General features: G+C 41.3%; 1 protein-coding gene and 1 pseudogene across 3 annotated transcripts; both read right to left on the bottom strand.

Annotated features, from left to right (window-relative positions):
* Nucleotides 1-1,358: 1,358 nt before the first annotated feature.
* Nucleotides 1,359-20,185, bottom strand: TCTN3 (tectonic family member 3). Of its 3 annotated transcripts, none has more exons than XM_060193124.1 (14): nucleotides 19,876-20,185; nucleotides 19,653-19,776; nucleotides 19,225-19,343; nucleotides 16,920-17,047; nucleotides 16,716-16,824; nucleotides 15,452-15,567; nucleotides 14,572-14,607; nucleotides 13,076-13,150; nucleotides 11,518-11,643; nucleotides 10,325-10,432; nucleotides 8,930-9,024; nucleotides 8,247-8,400; nucleotides 5,779-5,907; nucleotides 1,359-1,610 (listed from the first exon to the last, which is right to left on the bottom strand). In XM_060193124.1, the coding sequence occupies exons 1-14, from the start codon at nucleotides 20,129-20,131 to the stop codon at nucleotides 1,380-1,382; spliced, it is 1,806 nt and encodes a 601-aa protein (XP_060049107.1). In that variant the 5' UTR covers nucleotides 20,132-20,185; the 3' UTR covers nucleotides 1,359-1,379. The 3 variants fall into 3 exon arrangements, with proteins under 3 accessions (XP_060049107.1, XP_060049127.1, XP_060049116.1); XM_060193144.1 differs by having other exon boundaries at nucleotides 8,312-8,400; XM_060193133.1 differs by lacking the exon at nucleotides 14,572-14,607.
* On the bottom strand, nucleotides 18,886-18,981 carry LOC132542630 (small nucleolar RNA U3; annotated as a pseudogene).
* Nucleotides 20,186-20,602: the final 417 nt, after the last annotated feature.

Here is a 20,602-nt window from a genome sequence, read left to right as displayed (position 1 = left end):
GTTCCTTTTTAAAAAACCTATTTCTGTAGTGGGGGAGATAGCTTAATGGTTATGCAAACTGATCCTCATGCCTAAGGCTCCCAGGTCCCAGGTTCAATCCCCCACACCACAATAAGCCAGAGCTGATCTGCCAATATATATATATATATATATATATCTTTATTTAAGAGAACCTGAGTATCATTTGGGCACATGATATGATGTGAACTTAGAATCTCCTAATGCTTTATTTACTTTGCTACCTCCTAGGCTGCAAAGCATGTTCCCTTTTTTTTTTTTAGAACCAGAAATCATTCTGGCACATGTGCTGTCAGGGGTTGAACTCAAGACCTCATGCTTGGGAGTCCTCTGTTTCATCCACTGTGCCACCTCCTGGGACCACGTTCCTTAAAAAAAATATTGGATATATATAGAGAGGATCTGAGAGGGGAGGGGGAGATAGAAAGGGAGAGATACAGAGAGACACCAGTAGCTCTGCTTCACCACTCATGAAGCTTTCCCCTTGTAGGTAGAGACCAGGGACTTGAACATGGGTCCTTGTACACTGTCATGTGAGCACTTAACCAGGTGCGCCAGGCCCCCGAGTATATTCTTTTTTTAATTTATTTTTCCTTTTGTTGCCTTTTTTTTTTATTGTTGTTATAGTTATTATTGATGTCGTTGTTAGATAGGACAGAGAGAAATGGAGAGAGGAGGGGAAGACAGAGAGGGGGAGAGAAAGAGAGAGACCTGCAGACCTGCTTCACCACCTATGAAGTGACTCCCCTGCAGGCGGGGAGCTGGGGGCTCAAACCAGGATCCTTCCGCCAGTCCTTGAGCTTTGTGCCACCTGCGCTTAACCTATTGCACTATTGCCTGACTCCCACCGAGTATATTCTTTTCTTTCTTTCTTTTTTTTTTTTTTTTTAAAGATTTTATTTATTTATTAATGAGAAACATAGGAGGAGAGAGAAAGAGCCAGACATCACTCTGGCACATGTGCTTCTGGGGATTGAACTCAGGACCTCATGCTTCAGAGTCCAATGCTTTATCCACTGCGCCACCTCCCGGACCACGAGTATATTCTTTTTGATGCTGGTTCTAAGTGTTTCCATAAGCAGATGAATGAAGAGTTTGCAAACCTTTAGTCAGGCATAACACAGCTTGACAAGCTGGAGGAAGGGTTCTCTGCTTGAGAACTTGAAGTACACCTGGTTTTTAATACATAAGATCTTGTTATTGAACTGAAGTTCTTTCATATCTGAAGGTTCCTTTGATTTGGTTTGGTTAGTCTAAGTGCTCTCCTCTGGTCATGAGCAGGGGAGGACTAATGTAGGCAGGCTACCATAAAACTTCCCATAGGGAAAACTGAAATCCACTGCTACTGCTTTTTTGTTTACTTAAGTCTCTAGTTTGAGAACCCCAAGTAGTAAGAGACAAAGGATAAGAACGGGAGAATCTGAGCCTTTTTGAGAGTCTACTCTGCTGAATGCCATTTTGAAGGGGAAGAAAAAATCAAATGGCAATTTCCACTCTGTTCTGGGTTGACCTCTTGGTGGCTCTGGTTTCTGGGTAATGTCCACAAAAGTCACGGCAGTTGTCAAAGATATTTCTGGTGCTTGCTGGAAATCCTGAAGGAAGAAAAATCCATGACAGAGATCAGTGGTTGGCCCTATTCATACTGCCCTCCAACTTGGCTAACCTATGAAGGAAGTAAAAAAAAAAATTGTTCTAAATGACATTTCCCATTTTTCCAATATTGATTTCATTTACTTTTCCTTTTCTGAAACACAAAACACTTGCTTTTGCCTGCCATGACCCTGCACTTAAATGCAATTCCATTAGACATTTTTTTTTTTTTTGCCTCCAGGGTTATTGTTGGGGCTTGGTGCCTGCACTATGAATCCACTGCTCCTAGAGGCTATATTTCCTTTTTGTTGCACTTGTTGTTGTTATTGCTGTCATTGTTGTTGGATAGGACAGAGAGAAGTTGAGAGAAATTGAGACCTGCTTTACTGCTTATGAAGTGACTCCCCTGCAAGTGGGGAGCTGGGAGCTTGAACTGGGATCCCTATGCTGGTCCTTGCGCTTTGCACCATATGTGCTTAACCTGTTGCACTATTGCTCACCCATCCCTTTTCAATTACAGATAGAAACAGAGATACCCTAGCACCAAGCCACTCACTATTCATGGGGCTCCCGTGATGCTATACATGGAGCTCCTGTGTGGGGCTGTAGCTTGATCATGGATCCTTGTGCACAGCAAAGTACGTACTCTATAGGGTAAGCTATCTCCTGGCCCCAGACATGTTTGTTTGTTTTGTTTTGTTTCAAAGTGTCAGTCCATGCCACAAGAACTGTGTCTATTTACATCTACTTAAAACTGACTCTAAGGGAGTCGGGCGGTAGTGCAGCAGTTAAGTGCAGGTGGCGCAAAGCACAAGGACCAGTGTAAGGATCCCAGTTCAAGCCCTTGGCTCTCCACCTTCAGGGGAGTTGCTTCACAGGTGGCAAAGCAGGTCTGCAGGTGTCTGTCCTTCTCTTCCCCTCTCTGTCTTCCCTTTTTCTCTACATTTTTCTCTGTCCTATCCAACGACGATGACATCAATAACAACAACAATAACTACAGCAATAAACAACAAGGGAATAAACAAATATAAAAAATTGACTCTAATCTTCCTCCAACCAGAAACCTAAAAGCACAAAACCCGAAAGCCAGAAGGCAGTATTGCTGCTATTCCATGCTCAGTAACTCTCCCTCCTAGGTCCTAAGAGGTTCCCATTGATAGAACAGTATACATGTACTAGTGACAACTCTTAGTCTTTAAGCTACAGAAAAAAAATCAGAAGTATCATGGCAAAATAAAGGGGTTAGGAAGGAATTACATGTCAACAGGGGTATAATTCCACACTGTTCCCACCACCAGAGTTCTGAATCCCCAGTCCCTCCATTGCAAACCACAGCAGTTCTCCCAAGGTTACAGACATGGGTTAACTGTCATCTCTACAACTATCTGTCTACTTTTGTACATAGTTGCACTTTTTTTCCTCCAGGTCCAGTCCTCTCTTCCCCTCCAAGCCACACATAACCCTATTACTACATCCAAATATTCCTCCCTTTTCCCTCCTCTCTCTCTGGGTGCTGATGGAGCTGGAGTTCAGAGCTCTCTTATCCTCTCCCTCCTATCACTTCTCTCCCACTGGAGTATGGATCAAAATTATTTTGTGGTGCAGAAAGTAGGAGTTCTGGCTTTCCTGCTGGACATGGGTGTTGGCAGATCAGTCCATACCTCTAGCCAGCTAAACAGGAGTTCTTTACAGAGAGAATGTTGTCAAGCCAATTTAAGTTTCAAATCCAATAGATCTAACTTTTGGTAGATATAGTTGTAGCTTGATGACTGGAATCACATTTATCTGAAATTCCCTTGGTTCTTTGTGTTCTCCAGGGAAATTTCTGGTAATTTGGTAATCAATAACTACCTTGTAGAACTATAAATAAAGATTTTCTTTTCCCATTTTCTTCCTTCAGACAGATGCTATATGTTATCTGCCACCTTTGAGCAATATTGTCTGGGATGGGTAGAAATATTTTAGAGTGGGAAATAGAATAGGGGATAAATTTTCAGCACTGGGTTCAGTATCGCCTAGGAGTTGATTTAATTAATGTGCTACTCTGACTCATTTCACAGCCTTCAGGTGGAAGGCAATATGTAACTGCCTTCTAGTAATCCCATGATACCCAAAAGGGCTGTGATTAGAATTAAGGTAGTGGCTTCAGGATATAAAAGCATAGTTTTTTTTTGGGGGGGAGCAGGCGGTGGTGCACCTGGTTAAGCACACACATTACAGTGCTTAATGACCTGGGTTCAAGCCCCGGCCCCTATCAGCAGGGGGAAAATTTCATGGGTGGTAAAGCAGGGCTGCAGGTGTCTCTCTGTCTTTCTCCTTTTCTCTATTTCTCCCTCCCCTCTCAATTTCTCTGTCTCGATCCAAAATAAATAAAGATTAAGAAAAAAAAAAGCATAGATTTGCACTAGCAAGCTCAATCCCTATCTACGTATTTAGTATTTACTAGTAATACTATTCAGCACTGTTACTATTATTTTGATTTTTCTGTCTTGACTTTTTTTTTTGCCTCCAGGGTTATCACTGGGGCTTGGTGCCTGCACCATAAATCCACTACTCCTGGAAGCCATTTTCTCCATTTAGTTGCCCTTGTTCTTGTTGCTGTTGTTATTGCTATTGTTGTTGGATAGGACAGAGAGAAATCCAGAGAAGAGGGGAAGACAGAGGGGAAAGAGAAAGATAACCTGCAGACCTGTTTCACTGCTTATGAAGTGACCCTCCTGATGGTGGGGAGCTGAGGGCTCAAACCGGGATCCTTAATCCTTGCACTTTGCGCCATGTGCACTTAGCTTACCCCACTGTGTTACTGCCCACCCCCAACTCTTTTTAATATGTGTCAAACTCAAGTAGGGAGGAGTATCAGTAGCCCCTCAGACTCCAAGAACTAGGGGTTTCTGGAGTTTAGAACCAATTTCTTCTTTCTTTTTTTTGGCCACCAGGGTTATCGTTGGCACTATGAATCCACTGCTCCAGGTGGCCATTTTTTCTTTTTCTTTCTTTCTGCTGTTTTATTTCATTCTGTTGTTGTTGTTGTTGAGGGGGTTAATCCTTTGCAGTGCAATCATTTACATACACATATAATTTTTCTTTTCTTTTTTAAAGATTTTATTAATGAGAAAGACAGGAGGAGAGAGAGAGGAAAGAACCAGACATCACTCTGACACATATGCTGCTGGAGATTGAACTAAGGACCTCATGCTTGCGAGTCCAATACTTTATCCATTGTACCACCTCCCAGACCACTACAATTTCATTATGCATTATGTTAATAGGCTCCGCCTGCCTGCCTGATTTCCTTTCTTCTCTCCCCCTACCCCCTCACCTGGCCCATTTCAGTTACACTTGATAGGAGAGGACACAGAGAAATTGCGAAGGGGGGGGGTGAGAGAGAGAGGGAAAGAGGTAGAAAAATTGACATCTGCAGACTGCTTCACCTCTTGTGAAGCATCCCCCCATGCAGGTGAGGAGCCAGTGGCTCAAACCTGAGTCCTTGACTATAAGGAGGTATAATCAACTAAGAATTGATAACTACAAAGAAGTTCAGATATAACAGAAACTGCAAGCAATTATAATGTGTTATTGTCACACTGAACATACAGAAATGTGGTTGAATTAGACAATATGGAAGTGACAGTAGATAATGTAAAAGAAATTAATCTAGGAGGCAGGTAGATAACAGCCAGAGCTGATTAGTGCTCTGGTAAAAAAAGAAAGAAAGAAATTAACCTACACTATAGTTGGAGTTAGGAAATTAAAAGAAGGGCCAGGTGGCGGTGCACCCAGCTGAGCACACATATTACAGTGTGTAAGGACTTGGACTCAAGCTCCCAGTCCCCACCTGCAGGGGGAAAGCTTTGTGAGCTGTGAAGCAGTGTTGCAAGTGTCTCTGCCTCTCTCCCTATCTCCCTTCCCCTCTCTATTTATCTTTGCTTTATCCAAAAATAAATAACTGGGGAAAAAAGGTTATAGATTATATTCACCATGACAAGCTAATCTCAATAACCAGGCAGAAAAGACAAACTTGAGAATCCTTATGTCGACTCGCTCTAACCATACATTGGCTGGTAGCATGAATCAACTCTCAGAAGTTAACAAATGCTCTAGTTACGAAAGGGTTGCTAAGGAAACTCATGTTTTACAAGGCTTAGTAGTCTTTTATGTGGTATAACTCACCTGACACTGGTATAGGAATCGTGCTCCTGCCACATGAGCCTGTGGGTTGGACTGGAGGCCTATATATGCCCACAATATCTGAATCTCCAGGGACACTGGAACAATACAGCAGGATGTACAATGCATAACCTGTAGAAGAGTAAAGAAGCATCTGCCTGAATCATTGCTCACTGCCTTTCAGTCAACATTAAATAGCCATGGCTTCTGAAACATCAATATGTATCCTGACATGGAGATGACTACTGCAGACCTTAGGAAAACATGGCCCTATGAACAATGATTATTGTTAGATGCAGTAGTTTTAAAGTTTTAAGTGTAGTTGCTTTTCTGCTTAGTGTGAGATGGAAAATTCTCTGTCCTTTTCCCCATTGACAAACAGGACCTAAACAGTGAAGGCCATCAGTTATTTTGCAAGCTGCTTGAAAGACCCTGCATCTGGCAAGCCTTATTAGGGCCTTTGCATAGGGTTTGAGGAATGCTGTTACCGAATAGTTACAGCAGATGGCCGGATAAAATTGCAAACAGATGGCCGGGTGGTCCCAGCAGATGGCAAAAGAATGTGGTGACCCCCACTTTGGCCGGGTCCTATTGGCTTGGTTCATGGTGTGATGTTTAGAACTAGCTCATGCTTTGCTCTGAATGGATCATGCTTTTGCTGAGTTTGAAATGATTGGATTTTGCGTTTTCTATAGCATGTTATTGGATATAGGCTGATAAGGTGATGTGTTCCCCCTCCCTGAGTGTAGTCTGAATTCCTATAAATTGTGTGGTTTGAGCCTTGTTCAGGGTCGAGCTGGTGGACTGCCGTCAGTCACCACTCGGCCCGGATTCGAATTCGTGAATAAACATCTTTTGCTTCCTTGCCGTGGATGGTGGTTTGATTTCCGCTCGCTAACAACTATAAGGAACTACTGTAGTCTGGGAGGTGGTGCAGTGGATAACACACTGGACTCTCAAATGTGAAGTCCCAAGTTCAATCCTCAGCATAGCATGTGCCAGAGTGAAGTTCTGGTTCTTTCCCTATCGCTTTAATTCATAAATAAATTAATATATATTTTTAAATATATATTTTCTATATTTATTTATTTTCCCTTTTGTTGACCTTGTTGTTGTAGTTATTATTGTTGTTATTGATGTCTTCGTTGTTGGATAGGACAGAGAGAAATGGAGAGAGGAGGGGAAGACAGAGAGGGAGAGAGAAAGATAGACACCTGCAGACCTGCTCCACCGCCTATGAAGCGATTCCCCTGCAGGTGGGGAGCCAGGGGCTCGAACTGGGATCCTTACTCTGGTCCATGTGCTTTGTACCACGTGCGCCCAACCCGCTGCACAACTGCCCAACTCCCAAATAAATTAATATTTTAAAAAGTACTGAGTGGTGCATAGCTAGTATTAAATACCAGAAGTAAAACCAGACATTTCTGGATGAGGATAGCATCATGGAAATGGAATGAGTAATATGTGACAGGAAATAGCTTAATGGTTATGCAAAAAGACTTTCAAGCCTGAAGCTCAAAAGTCCCATGTTCAATCCCCTGTACCACCATAAACCAGAACCAAGCAGTGCTCTGATCTCTCTGTATCTTTTTTTAATACTTTAATATTTATTTATTTATTATTTAGTTTCCCTTTTGTTGCCCTTGTTGTTTTTTATTGTTGTTGTAGTTATTGTTGTTATTGATGTTGTTGTTGGATAGGACACAGAGAAATGGAGAGAGGAGAGGAAGAGAGGGGGAGAAAAAGACAGACACCTGCAGACCTGCTTCACTGCCTGTGAAGCGACTCCCCTGCAGGTGGGAAGCCAGGGGCTTGAACCGGGATCCATACGCCAGTCCCTGCGCTTCGCGCCACAGGCGCTTAACCCACTGTGCTACCGCCTGGCTCCCCTCTCTGTATATTTCTTTTTGTATTTCTCTCTTAAATATATATATTATTGGATAGAGACAGAGAAATTGAGAGGAGAGGGGGAGATAGAAGGAAAGAGACAGAGAGACACCTGCAGCTCTGCTTCACCACTTTCCCCCTGCAGGTGGGGACCAGGTGCTTGAACCTGGGTCCTAGCACACTGTGAAGTGTGTGCTTAACTAGGTATGCCACCGCTTGGCCCCTCTGTGTATCTCTTTTTCTCTATCTACTAAAATAAAATAATTAATAATAAAAGAAGAATCTTGTGCTACCAAATATTCAGTATATTTGAGATGTGATGCTGAAGGACAAAGCAACGTCTAGATTTTCTATGTTCAATCTTTTCTCCAAGTAAGGTAAATAAGTTAGGTGTAAACCTGCTTTCAAAGATTTACTTCAGGTACTGACAAGAGTCCTTATATTCTCCTTTTTATGACAACCACATTATGTTCCTTCTTTGACAACTATACTGCCTGTGGAAACAAAGCTAGTTTTAATTTTAATATCCATGATTTATAAGCAAAGAGGTAGATTGCTTGGTCAGCATGCATTTCCCTTCTTACTGAAACACTGCAGTTCTTAGTAAGGATCTCGGTCCACTCTTGCTTCTGGGCTGGGTCAGCATTACCAAAGATGGCAACCTGTTCTGGTCTGGGCATTCCGTGAAGAGTCTGAAAAATTTCCTGCTGCAAGAGTCCGCAGTCCCTCATTTTCAGTCTGAAAATGAAACACCAAAGAGGTTGGGGTCCACTGTGAATGCAATAATGTAACCATAATAATCGACTAATAAGCATTAGGAATCTTACTGTATTTTGAAGGAAGTAATCCGTACTAGCTAAAAGGGACAGAAAAGTTATATATATTCAGAAAGCTGATAGCAAGATTCATATTATTTCAATCATGAGACAGTTCCCTGTTAATATTCTTTGAACTATCTTCCAAAATACAAACGTTGCCATGCCACTCTTCCTAAAGAGATATTTTTTTCAATTATTCATTCATTTTTATTGTCTTTATTTATTGCATAGAGACAGCCAGAAATTGAGAAGGAAGGAGGAGATAGAGAGGAAGAGAGACAGAGATACCTACAGGCCTGCTTCACCACTTTCGAAGCTTTGCCCCCGCAGGGGGGACTGGACACTTGAATCCGGGTCCCTGCGCACTGTAACGTGTGCTCAACCAGGTGTGCCACCACTCAGCCCCCAGAGATGAAATTTTAGGAAATGATATAGAAGCAAAGAATTACCTAAGTTTGCATCCAGATACTGCATTTACTCCAAATTGTACTTCATGTCTTTTAATAGAACAAGCTCCATCACCCTGGCTTTGCAACAGGGTCATCTGAGGTAGAAAGCAATGGTCAAGGAGATTCTAACAGATCACACTGGCTGGAATCATTTAGATCTTTATTGTCTCTCTATCCTGATTTTTATTTTATTTTCAAATTGATGTTTTCCCCCTAGTAATTAAAAATACACATAATCATTGTTTTTTCAAAAAGTATTTAATCTGCCAACATATAAATATCTCAGTCATAATTCTCACTTTTGTCCAGTCTGCCTTTGACAAGCCCTGGCTGGATGGGCTGGGAGGGAGGTGGTGCTCCTGGCAGAGTACACAAGTTACCATGTTTTAGGACCCAGGTTGAATTTGTTAGTTCCCACCTTACAAGTGGAAGCCTCTTGAGCTGTGGACAGTGCTTCAGGTATCTTTTCTTCTTTCTCCCTATTTCTGTCTCTATTACAAAACAGAAAAAGGGAAAAAAAAAAAAAAGGCCACTGGGAACAGTGGAATCATATGGTATAGGTTCCAAGCCTCAGTGATAACCTTGGTGACAGAAAAATAAATAAATAAATAAATAAATAAATAAATAAATAAATAAAGGCTTTGGTAGGGTCAACATTTGAGAACATAGTATATTAATGGTTTGGTGAAAGAAGTTCTGAATTCCTAAAAGTGGAGTATGGGAGACACTCAGAATTGGAAACCTTAAAAGTTCAGCTGTTGGGGGCTGGATGCTGGTGCATCTGGTTAAGTGAATAAGGACCCAGGTTTGAATCCTCATTCCCTACTTGCAGTGGGGATGCTTCAAGAGTGGTGAAGCAGGTCTGCAAGTGTCTCTCTTTTTTCTCTCTCCCTCTCTACCCCGCCCCCCGTTTCTCTCTGTCTTATCCAATAAAATAGGGTGGGGGGAAAAAAAAAGAAAGAAAAGAAAGAATTGGCTACTGGGAGCAGTGGATTCCACGTGCTGGCACCAAACTCCACTGATGAGCCTGCTGGTAATGAGAAAAAAAAAAAAAAAGATCAGCAGTTACAGATTTTCTTATTAGATTGCAAGCTAAGGCCACCAGGCCAAGATCAAAGAAAATAGAGGGAGAAACTGCAACAGTCTATAGTTTATGATAGCCAATCTCTGGGGGCTTAGGAGGGAGTGGGGAGGAGAGCTAAGGAGAAGTTGGGGATCTAAATTCCTCTGGTGAAGCAGGACAGTTTGGCAGAGGGTGAGATGGACTTATGTGGGAATGTACTTTTGTGACAACAAGAGTCCTGTCAATCAGCATTCTCTTAATAAAGTGATAGTGAAGTTGGAAAAACAGTAATAAAATAGATTATGCCATCTAGCTCCAAAAAAAAAGGATACCGTGTGACTTCCATTACCAGTTAGAGTCAATAGTGGCTTCCCAACAATATAGCCAGGATTCCCACTTCTAGGACCAGCAGGAGAAGTAGCTGTACTTTGCTGAAAAGCCTATAGAGAGTGATGAGAAGTCAGTCCTGCAGGAAATCATGATCTCCCACCTTCTACTGATACTTCCTGGCTTCATACCCTTCCTCAGGGCAGTGCAGCAAATCAGCTGCACTAAAAAACCCAGCTTCCTCCCATAGTGGAGCATTCTGCAAAAAATCCCAACTCCAATGCTTCTGTCACAAATGCAAGTTCACCCTGTCATTTTCCCAGTGTTTACAATAGTGCTACTAATAATCCCTCAAGCTTGCTTCTCAAAGCTTAATAATTTATGACTGTGTTCAGCCTGGCTGAAACTAGAAAAATGTCAAGTCAATTTAGGAATATATTTCTATTCCAGAGATGGACTCTTGAGAAACATAGGACTTGGTTAATCCCCTGAGAAGAAACCAGACTATGCTGGGTTTAAAAAAAGGAGAGAAGAGTAACAGGAAGTTAAAAGGTGGTAATCAAGACTAGAAGTTTAGAATAGGTAGAAGTCAATAAGATGTTGAATGTTAGAAATAGGAGAAAAGCCAGCTAAAGAAATCATGTGGTATGTTGAGTTTACAATTCAGAAAGGACTACTCAAGAGGAAAGAGTCCTGCTTTCCTAAAAGCTAGATCCTCAGGAAATGTTAATGAATGAACACTGAATCCCTATCACCTATAGTTAAATGATGCAAAACTAAATGTTAAGGCCTCAGCTGACAGAACTAGACTTTCATATTCTTGTTCTATTTCATGTGTTCAAGAAGCAGAGAATCAGGGGCAGGCAGTGGTGCACCCAGTTAAGTGCACATAGTATGAACTGCAAGGACCTGCTCAAGGATCCAGTTCAAGTCCCTGTCTCCCCACCTGCAGAGGGGTCATTTCACAAGCGGTGAAGCAGGTCTGCAGGTGTCTCTCTGTCTCTCTCCTTCTCTATCTCCCCCTTCTTTCTCAATTTCTCTGTCCTATCCAATAAAATGGAAAAAACGGCCACCAGGAGCAGTGGATGTGTAGTGCCAGCAATGAGCTCCAGTGATAACCCTGGGAAAAAAAACAGATAATCTATTTCTAAGCCAGTTTTCTTCCCCTCTCAGGTCCTTATAGGGGAAGAGCCCTAACCCTGAAGCGAATGATGAAATGTTGCTTTAAGGAGGTGCCTGGCTCCACAGTCAGGTTGATTTGTCCAAAACTGACAAAGACATTTTGGATTCCAAAAGTTCCGTTGGTCTTTATCTCATAGATGACCTGAAATACAAAAGGAGAATCAATTAACATTTATGTAGTGGGCCAATTATATTTGCAGTCAAATGCCCTACCACTGAGCTATATCCCCATGGGCCAATTATATTTGAAAGAGACTGTCTGTCTTTAAAGGCTTGACTATAACTGAGTGAAGATACAGCAAGGTGATGACAGTTAACAACATGGTGTTTTATGTTTGAGTATTTTTTTTTTGCCTCTAGGGGTTACTGCTGGGGTTTGGTGCTGGCAATACGAATCTACTGCTCATGGCAGCCATTTTTTCCATTTTATTGGCTAGAACAGAGAGGAGGAGGAGGAGATAGGGAGAAAGACAGACACAGAACTGCTTCACTGCTTGTGAAGCTTCCACCCTGCAGGTGGGGAGTGGGGGCTGGAACCCAGATCTTTGTGTGGTCATTGTACTTAGTACTATGTGTGCTTAACTGGGTACCCCTATTTGAGCATTTCTAATGGAGTTCTTGGAAGTTCTAATCACAAGAAAATGTTTTAATTATGTGTGGTGACAGACGTTAGCTGAGCCTATTCTGATAATCATTATGCAATCTTTTTTTCCCTCAAGCAGTGGTGAACCACTGACAAAGTCTTTTTTAGTCCATTATGCAATCTTGACATATATTAAATTACTGTGTTGTATGCCTAAAATGAATACAATGGCGATTATATCTCAATTAAAAAAATTGAATGAGGGAAACTGAAGACATAAATTTAAAGTGCCAAACACAAAAACAATAAGAAAAAGTTAAGTTCATATTATATTTACATATGAAAAAAAAGAAAGTGGATATAGTGCTTTGAAAAGTTTCATGGGAGAGATGAATTTATGGGAAAGGTTTTAAGGGAAGAAAAAATCAAATTTGAAGAGCCTGGATAGCTCCAGTAGGTAGATCATAAGAAAAACTAGGTTTTGATTGTGAGTAGAGAAATGCGGATAAAAGCTTAGGTAGAGGTGCATATAGAATGGAAACCTGGTTGACTTGACTCTCCCAGTGTCTACAGGTGTATAAAAATAGAATGGAAGTCATTAGTAGTTGAAGACCAGTCTGTAAAATGGTATTTTATAACTCTTACTTCACTGGGTTGATTAGGAAAGAATAGAAGGGGGGAAAAGTTGGCTAGTCTATTTCAGATTTTCAGATAATGACTTTGTTATAACAGAAGAAAGTTTGATTGGCCAGTAAGAACCATAGCAGACTGTGCCAAGAAAAAAAAAAGTAAGAAATAATCTTTATGTTTGGGCATACAGTCATGGAATAGTCATAGCAATAGAAAGAGATGAAATAGGATGGAAGAACGTGAAACTTGTTAAGTTGCAGGCTGCACAAATGGGGTTGATCTAGTACTTAGTATCAGCTAAAGCACTGTTGGTTTGGTTGATAGTATGAATCAGTCCAGAACCCAAGGTTTGCATCCCTACCTGAGAAACGACATTCTGACAGGTGTTTCCAGTCAACAGAGGAGATTCAGCCTGTGCAAGGAGTGTAACAGGAACCTGGAACCAGCAAGGGAAACACATCAAGATAGAAAGCAGAATTTTCTTTTTAGCTACATATAGACCTGAAATGAGTTATTTCTCTTTTCTTCACCACTTTTCTCTCTCTTGCCAAATGACAACTTAAATTCAAATATCATTTTAAAGCTGTATTTTTAAATATTTCACAGAACATCAATTCTATTAGATATAAGGGTTTCATAGTTATATATATTTGATGCCATATTTGATGTTGCTTTATAGAGATTAAGAAAGTTCTCTAATATATTAAAGACTCCAATAAGTTCATGTTTAACTTTATTTAACCAAAAGTTTCCCAGACTTATCAAACACCTTATGAGTCATTCTATATAATGCTTGTAACCATATAAAATTTACTTGACCACCAATGTGTCCTGGAGCTCCGCTTCCCCAGAGACACACCCTAATAGGGAAAGAGAGAGGCAGACTGGGAGTATGGAACGACCAGTCAACATCCATGTTCAGCGGGGAAGCAATTACAGAAGCCAGACCTTCTACCTTCTGCAACCCACAATGACCCTGGGTCGATGCTCCCAGAGGGATAGAGAATGGGAAAGCTATCAGGGGAGAGGGGTGGGATATGGAGATTGGGTGGTGGGAATTGTGTGGAGTTGTACCCCTCCTACCCTATGGTTTTGTTAATTTATCCTTTCTTAAATAAAAAAAAAAAAAGAATTTACTTGAGAGGGTGCTGGCAGTGGTGCACCCAGTTGAGTGTACATATTACCATGTACAAGAACCGGGTTTGAGTCCCATTTCCTTCATGAGCAGTAAAGCAGAGCTCTGTAAGTATCCATCTTTCTATCTCTCCCTCTTGCTCTTCCTCAACCCCTCAATTTACTTCTGTTCTTTCAAGTAAAATAGAAAGAAAGAAAGAAAGAAAGAAAGAAAGAAAAAAGACAGCAGCAGCAGTGCTCCCATGTGTTACCTAGAGGCTGAATCCACGTCCTTGTACATTGTAAAGTGTGTGTCTTACCAGATAAACTATCTCCTAGTGCTCCAGCACACTGCCTTTTCTTTTCTTTTTCTTTTTGGGGTTCGGCTCCTGTAATATGAATCCACTACTCCTGGTGGCCATTTTTTCCCCCATTTTGTTATTGTTGTTGGGCAGGACAGAGAGAAATTGAGAGAGATGGGGAAGATAGAGAGGGGAAGAGAAAGATAGATACCTGCAGACCCACCGCTTGTGAAGTGACCCCTCTACAGGTGGAGAGCCAGTGGCTCAAACTGGGATCCTTTCACTGGTCCTTGTACATCGTACTATGTGTGCTTAACCTGGTATGCAACTGTCCCGTCACCCACACTGCATTTTCTTTCATGATTACAATCTAGACTGAAATTTCCTCAGATGCAAAGAGACCCAATATTCTCCTCCTTATTCCTAATAAGCAGTATCCTACCTTCATGTCCTGTTGATCAGTACTACCTCTTGGGACCTAGAATAAGAGAACAGCAGGAATGTGAGTGTGCATAGCCTTATAGAAAAATTAACCAGAAGCATGTGACTTGCCACCGGTTTGTTTACGAGGGACTCTTAACATATTCAAGTGACTAGCTTCTTCTGTCAGAGCTTGTGCTAAAATGTCAGTAGATGGATGGACTAAGATGTTTTAGTAGATGTTCTGCCCTACGTGAGCAGAGCTCTACTAAATAGCAAGAAGCTTTGATGAGATAATAGCACCCCCCCATGTCAATTTCACTCGTGAAGAGGGTGAAAATATGGCTTAGTATTCATAATTCTTTCATCTTTTTCAGATGACAGGGTTCCCAGGTCCTCAGCCTTTTATGTAGCTCTTGTACATTCTTGTTGGTCTGCTTCTAAGACCCCTTCTGTTGCATTGCTTGACGCTGTAGTCTATTTACATAATCATTGTTTTGTTCGCACTGGTTTAATCCCCACTGATTTGATCTCTTTTTCCACTCCGCCCCCTCTCCTAGTCACATCCTGTTTTCCACATTTTAATCCTCACTGGTTCCAGAGCTTTTCCTTCTCCCCACCCCCTATGCTTCGTACATCCTCTTCTGACCTGATACTTCTGCCTCAGGAGATATAAAGGACAGGGCTTTCTAATGAAGAGAGATTAGATTAGATAGCTTGCACTGCATTCCTCATCAATAAAGACTGAACTGCGTCCCACTCAGCCATGAGTCCCTGGTCGTCTCTCTCCCACCCGTGAAGCTAGCCCGACACATTCTGACTTCTAGTTCCTTGTTTTTGCTAAAGCCCAACAGGTATAGAGGTATTTTAAATCCTCAGTGGGAGAAAGAAGGCATACCTACCTTTAAAACTATGAAGTTATAGTAAGATGCAGCATTGAGGGCTGGGTCTAAGGTACAGCTCTTGGCTAGGTCCTTAAAGAAACGAACACAGGTTGTACTTCTAGTCTCCAGGAAACCTTAGACATAATGAATTAAAGGAGTGATAAATAGCTTTTAAGCAAAAAATTGGTTATCAGAGGGAGAGGAGGAATGGGTAGAAATATATAAATATATATATATATTTCTTATTAATAGTTTGTTACAAGGTTTTAAGATACAATGTAGAGTTCCATATCCTCACCATCCCACCCCCATTAGATAATCACCAGAGTTCTCTTAAGTCTTACAAACACTTTGCTTGCTTCTGTTCTTTGGATTTTTTTTTTTTTTGGCAAGTTCATGTAAATTAGATCTCTAGATTCCACATATGAGTGAAACCATTTGGTAGTTGTTTTTCATCTTTTTATTTCTTTCACTAAACATTATCAACCACCTCTAGTTCCATCCATTTTGTCCCAAAGGACAAAATCTCATCTTTTTTTTTTTTTGATTGCAGAGTAGTATTCCATGGATTATATATCCCATAACTTCTTTAGCCAGTCTTCTGATGATGGGTATTTAGGCTGCTTTCACTCTGGCTATTGTGAATAATGCATCTATGAACAGAGGTGTGCATATAGCCCTTCTAAAGTTAGTGTTTTGAGTGTCCACTGGATAAATGCCTAAGAGTGGTTGATGGATCATAAGATAATTCCATTTTTATTTTGTTTAAGGACTCTTCAGACAGTCTTCCAAAGGGGCTGCACCAGTTTGCATTCCCTCCAGGAGTGTAGCAGAGTTCCCTTTTCTCCACAACCTTTCTGAAACACCTGCTGTTTCCTGGTTTGTTGATGGAAGCCATTCTCTTAGGTGTGAGATAGTATCTCAGTGTAATTTTAATTTGCATTTCTCTAGTGATAAGTGAGATGGAGCATTTCTTCATGTGTCTGTGGGCCATGCATCTCTCTTCTTTAGACAGCTGTCTAGTTCTCTAGCCCACGTTTTTATTGGGCTATTTTTGGAAAGGAATGTTTTGATAGCATGATAGTACTAGAACTTTGATGACAGATGTACTGAATGCACATAAAGAGTTGTGAAACTGTACTACCAAAATTGAATAGTTTATACTACTATTCATCAACTCTTAAATGATGAATCATTAAAGTCTGTTTCATAAGAGGTAGTAGTGAATAAGGAAACTTGTACTAAGTTGAACAAAAGGTAGGCATTTCTGCTCTGGACTCACCTGCAGGGTTGCTATCAGTACAGAGCCCTCCAGGTCCAACTCCTGCAGGTTGCCTCAGCAAGCTCAACACAGACCACTTGGGGAAGTAAGTCAGAATGGGATCCCCAGCCTGGACAAAGGATAGCAGAAATTTCTTCACAGTAAGATTGGACTGAACTCCACCAGCAAAGGAAAAAAAAAAAAAAAGAAAAAAAAAAGACTCACCCTGTAAAAAGGTAGCGATGACTGGGGTTGGAGCGTTGAAGACCATGATTCACCTCCAAACTGTGCAGCCAAGGCTTGGAAGTTGGTTGCATTGACCTTTAGGGGCTTCTGGAAATAGTTTAATTTTGCTAGAAATAAATAAAGTTCTGATAAAAGAACAAAAACAAACAAACAAACAAAAACTCACTATTTACTTAAAAATAATCTGGCATATCAAACCATGGCCCTTGCACTCTACCACTGAGCTACATCTCCAACCCTTCAAGTAACAGTGTGTGTGTGTGTGTAGTGTGGTCTCACATATGCAAGATTTCACTGCTGTGGGTCAACATTTTCATTCTCACAGAGAGATGCAGAGAGAGAACTGGAAAAGGACAGACACAATAATATTAGAATGTTCCGTTGATGCGCTAGCATTCCCATGTGGTGCTAGCGCTCAAATCTGAATCATAAATACAGAATACACTCCACCCTATGGACTACCTCTACCACCTTGAGTAACAATCTTAAAAAATGTATATTTTTAATCAAAGCATGTTATATACACAGTATTTAAATTTACTTAAATTTAAATTTAAGAGTAAATGCAAAGGATTTTTACAAATATATGTATTTCTTAGGGCAGGGGAGGTAACATGATTATGCAAATAACTTTTATGCCTCAGGCATGAAAGTCTTTCTTTCTTTCTTTCTTTCTTTCTTTCTTTCTCTCTTTCTTTCTTTCTTATACCAGAGGACTGCTCAGGTCTGACTTATGATGGCGCAGGGGATTGAACCTGGGACTTTGGAGCCTCAGGCACAAGAGTATCTTTGCATAACCATTATGCTATCTACCCTCCGACCATGAAAGTCTTTTTGCATAGCCATCATGCAATCTCCCTGGCCTACAGTTTTATTACATTTGTGTATGTATTTATATGTACATTTTGCCACCAGGGTTATGGCTTGGTTTGGTGCATGCATGACTTCATTTCTCCTGGTGGCCGTTTTTATTTGTTTGTTTTTCTTTGCTAAAGGGTGCGAGGGAAGAGTGAAGGTGGGGGAGACACACCTGCAGCACTGCTTCGCCACTCATGAAGCTTCCCCCTACATGTGGAGACTGGGGCTTGAACCCATGTGTAATCTATCCAGGTATGTCACCTGGACCCACCTCGCTGCAGCTTTAAGACAGAGAATTTGCCTTTCTCCCTTTACCTTCTCACAACCCAAATGCCACAGGGTTACTTATATCTGTTTCTAAATTCAGTTTGGGAACTAAATACTGTTTTCTGAAGTAAACCTAATTTTGCAGGGTTTTTTTTTTTCCTAAAAGTTAGATGAAATTAGGGTGAGCTAACTTTCAGGATGTGAGGAACATTTAAGTCTGTTTTATGAGAAGGCATTATTTTGCTTCCTCAGCACTTAAAAAAGATGTATTAGCCTCATATATATCTATGTATGCACACATATAAAGATGTATTAGCCATATATATATATATATATATATATATATATATATATATATATATATATATCCATCACCAGAGAATTTCTAGATGTATTTTAAAGTTTTAATAATAGTCACTTCTCATTTTATCTCATTTTACAGATACAGAAGATGTTCACATCCAGGCCTAGTGATTTCACTGCAGTTGTAGAAACAAGCCTGGAGAAGCCATGGGATTTTTCTGTGTCAGTGCAGTTGGTAAGTAAATAGCAGGACTGAGACCTCAATTTAATTCTCTTTCTCCAACAGTGTTACTTCATGAAATAGAAATAGGTAGATGTAGATTCACTCGCCAAAGACATTCTTTCAAGTGTTATTTGGTGCCCTTGATATGTCACTGGGGAATCAGTGAATGCCTCCCAGAAAACTGTAAGCAACTGATGCCATCTGTAATTATCTGAGCAAAAAGGGATGTCTGAAATTGAAGTTCTCTATAGACTTTCTAATCTATAGTGAATAGAGCATAAAGCACAGCAAATGCCCACTAGTAAGAGAAAGAGAGAGAGGGTGGATGACAGATATTTAAAGGACAAAAAGTTTACATACTATAGAAATGATCCCTGAAAGTATAGTCTTAGGACAAAAAGTTTACAAAGGAAGAGGAAAATAAAAAGGCCAGAGAAAAAGTCAATAAATAAACAAATATTAGACATTAAGAACACCCTACATCTTTATTGAAATAAATAAATAAGTACATTATGTAAAGAAAGATGGAAAAATATATATTTTTTCTTTTACTAGAACACTAATCATCTCTGTTTAACAGTGGTCCGGGGGCAAAAAAAAAAGACGAAGAACACCCCGTGTGTTTCTACTCACAGTTGTTCACATGAACACAAAACTGCTTAACTCCATTTGAATCCATGAAAACTCTTGAAGGAAAGGGAGAATTACTCCTGAAGATAAGAGAGTTGTCCACACACACCCAGCTTGAAGATCTGTGAGGAGTAAGGAGGGAGAATAGTTATATTGGTAAGACGAGGGCTAGGTGAGGCATCCAGAGTAAGATGCCTCCGCACACAAGATGCCAGAGAGGACCGACTCCAAGGGCAATGAGTGGTCAGATAAATGCAGATCCTCTTCTGTTGGACAGGGAAAGAGAAACACCACCTTTGGAAAAAAACGAATATGATTACACTTCTTGGCATTTCGTAGGAGTGTCTAACATGAAGTGTAACTGCTTCCAAAAATTACCTAGCCTAGGGTCCTGGTCCTTGTTAGGATGCAACCTGAGCACCACAGCTCACCTCACGCTGCCCGGGAGGCAGAAGGAGAAGACTGTCCTTGGATGGAGGAGATAGCAGTCCTTGTCGCAGCAGCAATTGATATCGCAGGCACGAGGAATCAAGTCACAGGTACAGATGGGTAAGACTATGAAAACACAACAAAAACCCACAACGAATGAACTCCTTCCTCCACATCAGAACTCCCCCGCTGTTTTAGATTGCAATCAGTAATCTCCACCCGTACCTGGAAAGAGGTCCGCGGTTCCGTCCCCAGGTCCCGAAGGGGTCGTGACAGAAGGTTGCATCGTAGAGAACCCAGGAACAGCCCTGGGGGTTCCAGGCCACTCTGAGGGAGGCTGAACGGCCCCGCCTCGCGATCCTGGCCCTTGGTCCGAAAGGGTGGGCACTGTCCCTGACGGGGAGAAAGAGGGTTGAGGCCGGACGCCATCGCGCACTATCAGGAAGACCACCTGTAGTAGCAGGTGTCGCGAGGTGCACATGGGCTGCAAGACCCCAAGCTGGGTTTCCACTGCAGCTAGCCGCGCGTCCCTGCAGCGTGGGTGGGCGGGGTAGTATAGCGTCTGACATCACGAACGCGTAGCTTCTCATTGGTTCGTGACGATGGCTGAGAGTACTGCAGCCAATAGAAAGCGGGGTTGTTTAAGACACTTCCCTCCCTCATCTTTTAGTCTGGGACCTCCTCTTCGGGCCACGCCCCGGACTGCCTCCGTTACTAGGCAACCACCACACTGTTGATGGAGCCCTACTCCCTTTTCTCCACTAGGTGACAGGAAGAGTTCAGTGGATAATTATAGTCAGAGGCTTGAGCCCCACTTTGTGCTTTTTGCGTACCATTATCTATCTATCTATCTATCTATCTATCTATCTATCTATCTATCTATCTATCTATCTATCTATTATCTATTGCTTTCTTATTACTTTTTAAATTAGTGATTTAATAATTATTAAAA

This window comes from Erinaceus europaeus, chromosome 1, assembly GCF_950295315.1.
Source record: "Erinaceus europaeus chromosome 1, mEriEur2.1, whole genome shotgun sequence".
Taxonomy (NCBI): domain Eukaryota; kingdom Metazoa; phylum Chordata; class Mammalia; order Eulipotyphla; family Erinaceidae; genus Erinaceus; species Erinaceus europaeus.
The sequence above is the reverse complement of the archived record's forward strand: the minus strand, read 5'-3'. Positions and strand labels throughout refer to the sequence as shown.